The sequence below is a fragment of the Culex pipiens genome, chromosome 2 (genome assembly GCF_016801865.2).
Source record: "Culex pipiens pallens isolate TS chromosome 2, TS_CPP_V2, whole genome shotgun sequence".
Classification (NCBI taxonomy): Eukaryota; Metazoa; Arthropoda; class Insecta; order Diptera; family Culicidae; genus Culex; species Culex pipiens.
The window spans coordinates 34487121-34500485 of NC_068938.1; the positions used below are offsets into that span (position 1 = coordinate 34487121).

The 13365-nt window shown below is 41.6% G+C and overlaps 2 protein-coding genes across 2 annotated transcripts in view; one reads left to right on the forward strand and one right to left on the reverse strand.

The window, feature by feature from the left end:
• The window catches only part of LOC120415703 (protein expanded), an 88782-nt gene that overhangs the window by 17847 nt on the left and 57570 nt on the right, over positions 1-13365 (forward strand). The gene's annotated exons all lie outside the window — the stretch shown is intronic.
• LOC120415705 (uncharacterized) lies at positions 1276-4952 on the reverse strand. Its single transcript, XM_039577299.2, has one exon. The coding sequence runs from the start codon at positions 4512-4514 to the stop codon at positions 2841-2843; it is 1674 nt and encodes a 557-aa protein (XP_039433233.1). The 5' UTR covers positions 4515-4952; the 3' UTR covers positions 1276-2840.

The following is a 13365-nucleotide window of genomic DNA, read 5'->3' on the forward strand; positions in this document are numbered from 1 at the left end:
TCCAGTGAGATCACCTATTTTGGAGCCATCTGTATAGAAGCAGATAGTTCCTGGTGGAAGTTCTGGCCCCCCAGCACACCAGAGTCTACGAGTTGTTTCAACTGTATCGAATGGAGTGTCTATGTTGGGTCTCGCTTCCATGCAGTCTGTAACTGTTGTTACTAGAGGAGTTATGTCGAACTCCTTCATGATGCGCAGGTGACCTGTTAGATCACCTTCGTAGTTGATGTTATGCCTTCGCTGTCGTAGTGCTCCATTCTCCGCTTCCTTCTTGACGTAAAGATGTAGTGGTAGAATGTGGAGCAGTGCCTCCATTGCAGCGGTCGGTGTTGTTTTCATAGCACTTGTGATGGAGAGGCAGGCCAACCGCTGAACCTTGTTCAACTTTGCTTGCGCCGTCCTCTCGTTCACTTTTGGCCACCATACGAGAGACGCGTATGTTAGCCTCGGTCGTGCTATGGTGGTGTAAGACCAGAGAGCCAGTTGAGGCGAGAGGCCCCAGGTCTTTCCGAACAGTTTACTGCAGGTCCAGATGGCCGATATTGCTTTTTTAACGGCGTAATCCAGATGTGAGTTCCAGTTCATTTTGCGATCCAGGAAAACTCCTAGATACTTGACTTCAGAACTGAAGTCGAGCCGAACACCTTTAATCACCGGCGGAGAAATGTTATGTTTTCTCCGCCTAGTGAAAGGAATTAAAACGGTTTTGTTGGGGTTGATGGATAGTCCCTCTTGTGTGCACCAGTGAATGATGTAGTTGAGACCTGACTGCAACCTGCACGAGATCGTCGCGTCACATTTGCCCCTGATGATGAGGGTAACATCGTCAGCATATCCTATGACTTCGTACCCTAGTTCGGAGAGATTTTGTAGAAGTGTATCTACAACTAGCGACCAAAGCAAGGGTGAGAGTACCCCTCCTTGCGGACATCCTTTGGCCGCTTTCACGACTACAGTTGTATCTCCTAGCGATGCAGAAATTTCCCTGCTTATAAGCATGGTTTCTATCCAGTTCGTGGTTGTAGCGTCTATTCCTCTGTTGAGAAGTGCCGTTTTGATTGATCCGTATGATGTGTTGTCGAAAGCTCCCTCAATGTCCAGAAACGCCCCTAGAACCGTTTCTTGATGCCTGAGTGATTTTTCAACAAGCGTCACCAGATGATGTAACGCGGATTCCGTAGATTTACCCGATTGGTAAGCGTGTTGATGCCTGTGCAGCGGAGAGTTTTTCAGGAACTCCGCGCGGATATAATTATCCGTGATTTTTTCCATAAGTTTTAACAGCGTGGATGTCAGACTTATGGGTCTGAAGGCTTTAGGCAAAGTCTTGTCAGGTTTGCCAGCCTTTGGTAAGAAGATCACCTTAACCTTGCACCAGCTTTCCGGGATGTATCCTAGAATATAGCTAGAGCGAAATATTGTGATCATTTCGGGCAAGATGATGTCGCCCGCTTTTTGTAAGAAGATGGGAAGTATACCGTCGGGTCCAGGAGATTTCAGGGGCTCAAAAGCATGGAGAGCCCACTTGATCGACGTACTTGTGAACATACGTCGAGCAAGATGGATTGCCTCTACCGGAACGCTTCTTCGCACGTTGAAGTCCGCTGGTCTGTTGGTAACTGCTTCATCCTTAGTTGATGATCCAGGAAAATGAGTGGACATAAGCACGTCCAGAGTATCCTTGTTTGTTTTCGTGAGACTACCGTCTTCCGTTCTTAATTGCCCAAGACCATTAGTGTGATCTTTGGACAGCGCCTTTTGTAGTCGGGTAGCTACGGGCATTGTCGCAATGCTTTCACAGAATCTTTTTTTCGATTCTTTCTTAGCATTCCGCAACTCAGCGTTGTATTTGGTGAGAGCTGCTCTATGGGCATCCCAGTTTCCCGAGAGTTTAGCCCTGTTGAACAAGCGTCTTGCTTCTTTGCGAAGATCTGCCAGCTTTTCGCTCCACCAGGGAACGTCACGGCACACCCTCCTTTTTTTCAACGGACAGCTTGCGTTAAACGCCTCTATGATCCTTCCCTGAAGATTTTCCGCTTCAGTTTCCAGTTCCATAGGAGTCCGAATTTTTGGATTAATCGGCATTCGCGTACCTTGCAGGTGTTCCTTGAAGGCATTCCAGTCCGTTTTAGCGGGAATTCTATATTCCTCAGTTTCCAGCGCCCTGGCTTCGATGTTGAAGACAATGTGCCTGTGGTCAGATAGGCTGGGCTCGTCCGAAACGTGCCAGTTTTTAACTTTTTCGGAGATTGAGGAACTACACAAGGTGAGATCCAGTACCTCTTGTCGAATAGCGTTGATAAAAGTAGGTTTGTCTCCCTCGTTGCATACATTGACATCGTTTGACGAAAGGTATTCAAGAAGGCACTCACCTCTTTTATTTATGTCCGTGCTGCTCCAGATCGTGTGATGTGCGTTGGCGTCGCATCCAATTAGAAATGGTTTGTTGACGTCTCTGCAGTATCTCACGAAAGCTGTGGTTTCAAGTGGCGGTACGTCGTCCTGGTCACCTGGGAAGTAAGCCGACGCAATTATCAGCTCCTGTTTTCCCGTGGCTGTGGGGACTTCTACCGTGATTGCAACGATGTCTCGCTGGATGAATTCTGTAATGGGAGTATATTTAATACCACAGCGCAACAGAATGGCAGTCCTGGGCTTAGACTGAGTGTTGCAGTAGATTAACTTACTGTTTTGTGTTGGTAATCCAAGAATCTTCGTGTTGTTTACCCACGGTTCTTGTAGTAGAGCAATAGTTATTTGCTCTTTCGTGAATCTCCGGCTTAGGACACTGGAGGCGCCCTTCGCGTGATGGAGATTCACTTGCAAGCAGCGAATGCTGCTCATTGTTGGGATGAGGAACTGCCAGTTGCCGGACCCGCTAGTGACCCGGGTTTTGGGCGGCAGTTACCCGCAGCTGTAGAGCCGTGTTTCTTGGATGCTCCCGCGATGGCAGATTCCAGTGGCTGAATGCGGCCAGTTACGGGACCACGACCAACACCTTGCAGATTGCTCTGTTTGTTTTTGCTAGAACCAGGTGGTTGGAGCTTTTTGTTTGAGCTTGCACCTTGCGGAACCTTCCTTGGTTTCGTCTTGCGACTACTTCCAAGTGGTTGTTGCTTGGATTCAGACTCAGACTTTTGCAGAACCGTCCCTGGCTTCGCGGTAACGTCAATCCGGTCAAGTGGTTGCGAGCAGCTCGGTTGAGCGCCCGATAGAACCGTCCTCTCCGTAATTTGACTGTCCTGAGCAGGTGGTTGCGGAACATGTTCCGTTTGAACCTTCCCTGTCAAGGTAGCAGAATCTTTCTGGTCGGAGTTGGCCGTTGATCCCGTAACTTTCCGCAGACGTGCCTTACCAAACGTGTAGTTCAGTTGGAAGTGCTGCGCTGCGACTTGTTCCGCGGATTTCTCATCCATCTCGATCAGCAGTTCGATGGTCTTCGAGTGTTCCGTTCTGCGAGCGACCTTCCACTGCTCAGTGCGGAAGTCATCGTTTTGGTTCTGGACAAGTCTTATAATGTCCTCACTGGTGTACTGAAGACTGTCTTGGAAATATCCCAAGAATAGGACTTGTTTTGGCAGGTCAGCAAGGTTTACAGCAACGAGCTCCGCACCTTCCCATGGTTGAAGCTTGTTCACCACCTCTTTTGTCCAGCCAGCGGTCGCCTCATCAGCGCAAGCGAGGATGAGATAACCGTATTTGAAAGTGCAGTTCCTGTATTTCGGTCTGACGACGGGTGTCTCCAGCTTGATAATCAGGTCCAGCAGTTGCGTGCGGATAGCTTTCAGCTCTTCCGTAGTTAACGTTTTGGCGGGGTATCCTAGTGGAATGACAGCGACATGGATCGCTTCAGCCACTTCCTTGTAGGAGATCATCCCGGCTTGGGCAGCCGGTGGTGGTGCGGGTCCTTCAGATCCACGGTTTCTAATCCGTTTCTTATCGGGTCCCTTACCTTGACCGCTGCTGTTCGGCGAAGGTTCATCCTTCGATCGTTGGCGCTTGTTGAGGTAGTTTTGTTCTACCGGCACTAGTGCAAGTTCACGCGCTTCCTTGGGCGGATGTCCGTTCCGGACAAAGTAGTCCATTCGGCGAAGTTGTGCGTTGGTCATCTTCGGTTTGCCTGGCTTCCTGCGCTTCCTGTTGCTTCCGGCTGGATCAACTGGAGTAGGCGTCACGCTCCCCGAAGTGTCCCCCGAAGAATGCAACGAATCGTTGTCACCTGGTGGGATCCCAGGACCAGCACTTTGGTCCTCAGGTGCATCCACCTCCATAGATCGTTGGGGTGAGTCAAGAACGGATGAAGAAACCGACGAGCCTCCGTCAAGGCCCAAGTCGCCGAGCTGGTCCTCCAGATCGTCTCCATCCCCGTCATCAACCCCCCCACACTCCATGTTCTCGATCTTCTCCTCTATTACTGCACTCTCTTTTCCTTTCTTCACTTCTTCCTTCTCCTCAGTCTTTTCCAACTGTTGGGAGCAGTTGGCACTCCGTTTTGGGTCTAATTCATTCATCATACTGATTTCACTAAACTGCAAGGAAAATTAAACATCCGTTCTAGAGCCTGCATGGAACAGATGGAGCAAGATACTGTGCGGGGTGCCCCGGTGCCGCACAGGCTCCGTTAAGACCTGGAATCAATGTTAAAGACCCCCCCAGGCATACATCTCTTGGCACGGGTCGCGTGACACTGTAGATTGGGGTCTAAATATAGGAGGTAGTTTACTTGGATAGCATGCCAATTTTGCACGCTACCCTAAGATAACCTCCAGTAGGTTCTCCGTACTATTTGTTTTACAAAATGGAGGCAGAGAACAGCCTCCATCTCAACGTTCCTCCTTTACCCGGGCTTACGACCGGCAAGTTACAGTTCTCAATGATTTCCCTTCCTAAGATACAATCGCGTAAGATTGTAGCTTGCTCCGTTTGTCATCCGTGTTCTGTACCTAGGCGGAGTTCAACAGCTTTACTGCAAGCGCGGTGGAATGCGGAAATCGTGAACCTCCTTGGGCTTGGAGAGGACCACTAGGCGCGAGGCCCCCCCTAATCGTAAGGAGAGGGGTGCTTCACTGTTATTATTTTTTTGTTTGCGAGATATCAACAGTTAATTTCTGAAGCTTTGAGTTATAAGAAATTCCCATACTTAGTAAACGTCTCACTGCAAGCTTGCTAAAAGGTAGTCCGCCTGATAAGAGTTGTCGACTTGTAAACATTGTGGCTGAACCTTTTATATAATGGGTACTGACGGTTTCATTTAGATAAGCGTCATTTGCTATCAAATTTAATCAACAGATTGAACGTCACTTTTCAACTAAACGATAAAAATGCGATGAAAATAATATTTCTTGCAAACAGCTGTTTTCGTATCTAATGTTGTCAGCTATTTGATCCAAGTCAACACCGTAGCACGTCATTTGGTGACACATCGTCAGCTGTGTGCCCTCTTGTGACATAGACCATTTTGGTCGAAAATGAGTTAATGATGACGTTTTGCTATACTTAACAAACACTACAAGATGCTTTAACCCGATTTTGGAAACTCGCTTCCGTTTCCCGGATATCGCGATACACACTTGTGACATAAACCAATTTATCATCAAAATGATTGCGCACACTTGTGACACGTCATACATGTTATTGGAAAATGTGGAAAATTTGTCTTGTTTTTCACAAATTTATGTTGATACACACTTTCTAAAAGCAATGCAATCTTTTGTTTTTGAAAATATACTGATTAAGTCGGTTAAAGTATTGATTTGAACTTTTTTTAGTTTGTATGGGAATTCTGTGCACACTTGTGACACGTAGTACAATTTTACTTTCGAAACACACTTGTGACACGTGCTTTTCGGATTTTTGTTTACATGGTGTAACCAAATTAGTTGAAACTTTTTTAAGCGATAGTATACGAACCGATTGTTTCAAAAAGTTTGGCTCTATGGATGGATTTTCATGGATTTTTCGATGACTGACATCGAAAGCGGCTTTCGATGCTCGTGGCCAAATTTGGTCGAAAACTCATATTTTTCGACCTAGTTAAGTGGTAAAATAGTTAAGATTGATTGTTCATGGCAGTAAGAACAATAAAAACAAATACTAGTTGCCGGAAAGCCCCGAAAATGTGATTTTCCGACTTTTGATTTTCGATGCACGAGCATCGTAAGATGACCGACATCGAAAGCATAGTCACTACCATGCTTTGCTAAAATGTCAGTGCATCGTAGTTCGATGCCTGTCCTGTCAGCCATATTGCTGCCGCGACACCATGGACACAAACCAAATAACGCTGTGAAATATTTCCGTGAATATTTCAAGCAGGCAAGCGTTTCAAACGTTTTGTGGCAAACACATGAGATTTTTCCGATGCCAAAATGGCAATAATGGAATCGGCTGATGTTGATGTCGACAAAGTTTTGAAAAGATGCGATAGGCTACCTCAAATTGTTTTAAATTGGGTTTCTACGTTTTCAAATAACAAGAAAGAATTTTGATTTTATTTCACAGTATGAAATGAAATTATTTACCAACAAACTTTAAAAATCGATTTTCTCGAAAAGTACTAAATGGTCGTTGTCACAAGATAGCACACAAATGACGACATGGTCTTTGACTCAAAGTGATAAGAATCGCCAAATTTGCTTCGAAACTAATTTCCAATGTACATTACCTTGTTTATATTGAAAACGTGGAATGACTGTCCTTCAAAATAGAGACTTATATTTATTTATTTATTTATTCGTCAAACATACGTAGACTACATGATCGTTGCTTAGTTTCTAATTACAAGGGGGGAACATCTATCTTTGATTGTAGAACTGTTTTTTCATGGTGAATTTTGCCACTGTGAAATCGATTATGTTATTATATCTGTTATAAGTTTCCATCATTCTATTCATGGGCCCGTGTTTAGCGTAGTCAGTTCTGTGAAAATGCAATGCGAAAGGCTCACGTGCTCTCAATACGCGTGTGGGTTCATAGAAATTTAATGTTTGTAACAACTCTGGAGAATTAATTCGGTTTGCAATGAGATCATTTACGAACGAGAGAGAGGCGAATTCACGACGCTTTGCAAGTGTTTCTAAGCTTATTAACATAGCAGTTTACTTATAATAAAAAAAATGAAAATTAACAAAACAAATCTTATAATTTTTGTTGTTTTTACTTTTATGCATAAACATAAAACCAAAATCATCAAAAAAACAATGATTCAGGCTGCTTTTCTGCAGCCTATGAATGCATATTTTATATTTTTTTATTATTTATTGGTTTGTTTAAAAAGGAGAAAAAAATAGAAAATCATAATTGAGATTTGTTTTTATTTTGTTATTTTTACACAATTGAATTAAGGGCGAGTTTTTTACCAGTGTGTATCGGCTTTAGGGCAAAAAATAACGCTGTAAAAAGTTTGTTATAGAAAAATCGTAAAGCTGCGATTGGCCAAAAAGTTAATTCCGTAGGCTTATATTACCTAATCTTTTGACCTATGAGAGTATGGAAGTTGGAGGCTGTTGTTTCAAAAAGATATTAAGGTTTAAAAAAAAATCCATTTTTAGCAGTAATTTGCAAAAGCTATGAGAAAAAGTAAAACAAATCCTGGATGTTCATTGCACTTTTGTCGCAAATGGAAGCAATTTTATGATTTTTCATGTTTTTTGGACCTCAAACTTCAATGCCCGTTTTACCCCACTTCCCTTTGTCATAGAGGACTCATATTTAGCATGAGTTCATCTCATGCATAGACAAACAAACGCTGAAAGTTTCATCCAAATAGGACACCTCGATACGACCTCTAGAACAAACCGAGCAAAATTTACAAATACTACCTCGTAACAATAAAGTAACTAATTTTTTCCCATGACCCATGAAGAGATCAGAGCCGCATTTACAAAGCGGATTCAGTGGCTACTTCTTAACTTAATGTTAACACGTTAAGATTTTTTTTAGATTTTATTTGATTTTTTGAAAAAAAAAAATTCAAACATATTGAATCGAACTTTCTCTTTAACTTGGAACATTGTGCTACTTTTTCCAATATTTTATTCATTAATTCAATTCAATTTATTTTATAAGTAAATAATCAATTCACAATTTCGTATTTCTGATAACGTAATAGAGTTTCGGAGTTCCTTTCAACTATGTTTTGTACATTAGTTCATTTTGATGAAATTGGATATTCCATCAATGGATTTTTCAAGAGAAGGAAAAAAAACTTCTATAATTTGCTATAGAAAAAGATAGAAATAGAAATGCTTAAAACTAAATCACAGTGTGTTCTTTCTATTGACGTCGAAAAACTTCGCCGCACGAGACAGCTTACCGTTGCAGATGTACTTCATCATCAGCTCATTAAGAGCCTGGAATGGTTCTGCCTTGTTTTGGCAGACACAAAAGCGCGTGAGCAAGTCTCCAGCAAGGGCGAAAAACTCAGGAAGCGTGAAAAAAAATCATCACAACACAAACTTTTCAAAAAAAAAATCCGAATGATGATTTTGGGGTATTTTGAATTATTACTATTTTAATTTAACTTTAAATTAAAAAAATATTGTAACATTTTGTTTTTATGAGCTGTTTTCTCTGTGTCCATGAATGGTACCACTTTTCTCTCGGCTCGAAGCCATCATTCTCTCGGAGTTTTTGGTGTATGCAATTATTATTTGGAAATTTGTAGGAGGATACGATTATAACTTGATGTAAACTGCTGGATATTTTTTTGATAAAAAGTTTGATTTCACGCTTTTTTTATAAAATGATTTTTTTTTTATTTTTCTTCATCCATGAAAACTTTTCGCATAATTTTCTAAAGAACTTCACATGAGGACTCCTCAGTTGGCAGGTATCCGAAGTATCCGATATAAACGTTAGTAATAAAAATATTGCAATACATGCATTTTCAGAAAGTTGAAATAAAATGTCTCCAAACCTTAAAAGTTTGATATGGTTTTAACTAATGGGGTAATTCTCTACCAACTCACACGAAATCGGGAAAAGTTGCCCCGACCCCTCTTCGATTTGCGTGAAACTTTGTTCTAAGGGGTAACTTTTGTCCCTTATCACGAATCTGAGGTCCGTTTTTTGATATCTCGTGACGGAGGGGCGGTACGACCCCTTACATTTTTGAACATGCGAAAAAAGAGGTGTTTTTCAATAACTTGCAGCCTGAAACGGTGATGAGATAGAAATTTGGTGTCAAAGGGACTTTTATGTAAAATTAGACGCCCGATTTGATGGCGTACTCAGAATTCCGAAAAAACGTATTTTTCATCGAAAAAAACACTAAAAAAGTTTTAAAAATTCTCCCATTTTTCGTTACTCGACTGTAAAAAATTTTGGAACATGTCATTTTATGAGAAATTTAATGTACTTTTCAAATCTACATTGTCCCAGAAGGGTCATTTTTTCATTTAGAACAAAATTTTTCATTTTAAAATTTCGTGTTTTTTCTAACTTTGCAGGGTTATTTTTTAGAGTGTAACAATGTTCTACAAAGTTGTAGAGCAGACAATTACAAAAATTTTGATATATAGGCATAAGGGGTTTGCTTATAAACATCACGAGTTATCGCGATTTTACGAAAAAAAGTTTTGAAAAAGTTACTTTTTGCGTTTCTCTTTGTTTCGTCGTCCGTGTTTGTCGCGGGTGACCATGAATGGCCATGATCGATGACGACCAACTTTTTCAAAACTTTTTTTCGTAAAATCGCGATAACTCGTGATGTTTATAAGCAAACCCCTTATGTCTATATATCAAAATTTTTGTAATTGTCTGCTCTACATCTTTGTAGAACATTGTTACACTCTAAAAAATAACCCTGCAAAGTTACAAAAAACACGAAATTTTAAAATGACAAATTTTGTTCTAAATGAAAAAATGACCCTTCTGGGTCAATGTAGATTCGAAAAGTACATTAAATTTCCCATAAAATGACATGTTCCAAAATTTTTTACAGTCGAGTAACGGAAAATGGGAGAATTTTTAAAACTTTTTTAGTGTTTTTTTCGATGAAAAATACGTTTTTTTCGGAATTCTGAGTACGCCATCAAATCGGGCGTCTAATTTTACATAAAAGTCCCTTTGACACCAAATTTCTATCTCATCACCGTTTCAGGCTGCAAATTATTGAAAAACACCTCTTTTTTCACATGTTCAAAAATGGAAGGGGTCGTACCGCCCCTCCGTCACGAGATATCAAAAAACGGACCTCGGATTCGTGATTAGGGACAAAAGTTACCCCTTAGAACAAAGTTTCACGCAAATCGAAGAGGGGTCGGGGCAACTGCTGTGTGAGTTGGCGGAGAATTACCCAATGAGGAAACTTAAAAATGATTTTCAGATTTTTATGCACTTGATAAAGTCTGAACCCTGTTCTTCTGGTTTTTCGTGCATAAGTTGAAAATTTACCAATTATTCCCACAAGTTGTAAAATAGTTATTTCGGTAAATAAAATCAATTGAATTGAAAATAAAAAAAAAATCTCACTGGGTTTTTTGGCCAAATTTTCCCTAGTTTTTGTTAAATTGCATATGAAGGACCTTATGTTACCAAACGGTTATTGAAAAGGAAATAGTTGCAAGGAACACCAAATCTCTTTGAACCAATTATTCGCACAAGTTGTAAAATTGTTATTTCGGTAAATAAAATGAATTGAATTGAACATGTTGAAAATTTGATTTCGATTAGGGAAACAATAATTATGCAACAAATAAAAAAAAACATGTTTCTCCAATGCCTGTTCTGACCGTCGGCCAATGCGCTTGCCCGTCCTTAAAAGTACCTTTATGCTGCTACAAGTTTGCTGTCCGCAAGTATAGGCAACGCAATAGCAGTGCCTCCGATACCCTTCGATACACGATGCTCTAGCCGTATGGAAGACGCACAGCCCCAAAATGCCTACGCAGAACCGGGTCTTGCGGCTAGGGCCAGGACTTGCTTGCACTGCGGCTTGGCATTGTACGTGGCGTGGAATTCCAATGTCACATAATTCTGTACGGGGTACGCGATACGCTCTGGCAGCGATGGTTTTGCAAGATATACAACACACGTGGAAACAGATGGACTTGGTGTTTCGAATTTGATCATCTAAGCAAATGTTGTCCAGATTAAAGTGGCCACCTAGTGAACGACACTCGGAGGTCCAACTAAATTTTGACTCAACATCGTGATTGACATGCGCTCCAGACCACCCTAGACGATTGCATCGGCTCCCTAATTTGCATGACTAAACCGCTCAAAACAAAAACGGTTGCTGTCTGTCAACTGGAAAGCTCAGCCCGAATTCCGACCACCAAACACGCGCTCACGTACTTGTTCACTGTTCACGTTTCCCCCGAGCGTGGGTGTTTCCTGCCCATTGTACACAACTTAATCTGGAGAGAGATGAATAAATTTATGCCGTGTGCGCTCAAAGGGCCATGTCAGCGGGCCAGCATCAGCTACCGTCGTTACGCACCGATCGACCGAAAAAAAAACCGGCTGGATAATTTGAGTCACTTTCAAAACGGAGCCGGACTTTCGAGAGAGCGTTCCCCAGGTGTGTCTTGGGATCTTGGGCGACTTTCTTCACAATGTAGTCGCAACCATCTTATCTCGTCAGAATCTGGTGTAGTCTGCGCCCTGTCCCGTGTGTCAGCCAGCTTGGGCCCTGTCCCGGGTAGTCAGGTCCGTTTCGAATCGAATTAGTTCCAGCTCGTCAGAGAGTGCTTGGCCAAACGGCTCGCCGGCAGCCGAGATGACGGTGGATACCCAAATGGGCCCAACCGCGTGATGCTGCTGCCGGGTTAAAACCAGTAGCTCTAAATTGTTTCTTATCTTAATCTCATTTATGATTAATAGTGACTGAGCGCTGCTTCTGTTGGTGCTGCTGCTGCTGCTATTGCTGTTGTAACGGTTTTGATCCGTCCGAGAGGATAAAGCCAAGTGTGTTGCCACATGCGGGAGCAGGAGGTGCCAGCAGCCTCGAGCATCCACGGTGAATAGTCCGACCGGATCTCACCGTGGAACACTTCGAGGATGCTGCACTGATTGGCATTTAACCCTCTATTGAACAACCCAAATCGGGCTCGATAAGGCCAAAAACCGAACAAAAAAATCATAATAATAGAGACTATAATAAGATTAATAGTTGATAGGTTAATGATAATGAATTTAAAGTGATCTCGAGTGCCATATCTTTAAGACAATTTGATTTGAATTTCAATCATGTTTTGTTTACATTGAAATCAATCAAAAATACTAATTTGGTATATAAAAAGAATTTTTAACATTAACAACTCCACCACCAACTAATAAGTAAAATTGACTTTAAGCGATATGAATAGTAGAGTGTATCAAAAATGACTTTTTGGCGGGCAGGGGGTAAGCCGGGGTTTGTTCCGGTTGGCATACTGAGCCCAAATCCCAAATATGAGCTTGATTGGACTTAACATTAGCTTGCGCTCCGCCCTTCAATTTTAAATGGGATTTAATGTCCTTTTTTGAGGCATTCTGGCCACTGAAGCGTTTATTTCAACATCACTGGCGTCTTGATTCGTTGTATATACCAAATGGTACCTTTGTCCATGGCCTTCAAAATGTAGTACTAGGATTTACCTCAAATCGCTTACATCTAGAGAACCAGGCAATTGCGCTGAAAAACGTTACTTAATCCACCCTTAGGTGGTTGGCGCCTTCCTCACATTTAAAGGGTGCTATCCAAAATGCAAAAAGTGCGTAAATAACATATAACTTATAACTTTTGATAGGGTTGTCAGATCTTCAATGTTTTGGACGCGTTGGAAAGGTCTTTTAAATACCTTTCTGAAAATGTATAGCATGACGGGTTTTCTTACAAAAACCACCCTTTTTACAATCTCCCGGACTTTTATTAAAATCGTTTTTTAAGCATAACTTTTGAAGTACTTAACTAAACTGCATGATTTTTAACAGCGACTTATGGGACCCTAAGATGAATCGAATGACCCCAAAACGGATTAGATCGGTTCAGCCAATGTCAAGATAATCGAGTGACAATTTTTTGATCAACATCCCACCACACACACAGACATTTGCTCAGAATTTGATTCTGAGTCGATAGGTATACATGAAGGTGGGTCTAGGAAGTCTAATTGAGAAGTTCCTTTTTCGAGTGATTTTAAAGCCTTTCCTCAGTAACGTAAGGAAGGCAAAAATGAAGTGCGCACCTTTGCCCCACATACGGGGCACTATGCGGGGCAAAGTAATTTTTCAGTTAATTTAAAAAAAGTTAACTTTTCATCAAGTTATCAGTTGGATGTTGTTTTTTACCCCAAATGAAGATAATTTTATGGTATAGTAACTAATTTAAACTAAGCTGTACTTATACAACTCATTTTTACGGTTAAAACCCATTATATT

Bases quoted from the DNA above. Each gene is read 5' to 3' on its own strand.
- LOC120415705 (XM_039577299.2), bottom strand. From the start codon at position 4,514: ATGATGAATGAATTAGACCCAAAACGGAGTGCCAACTGCTCCCAACAG.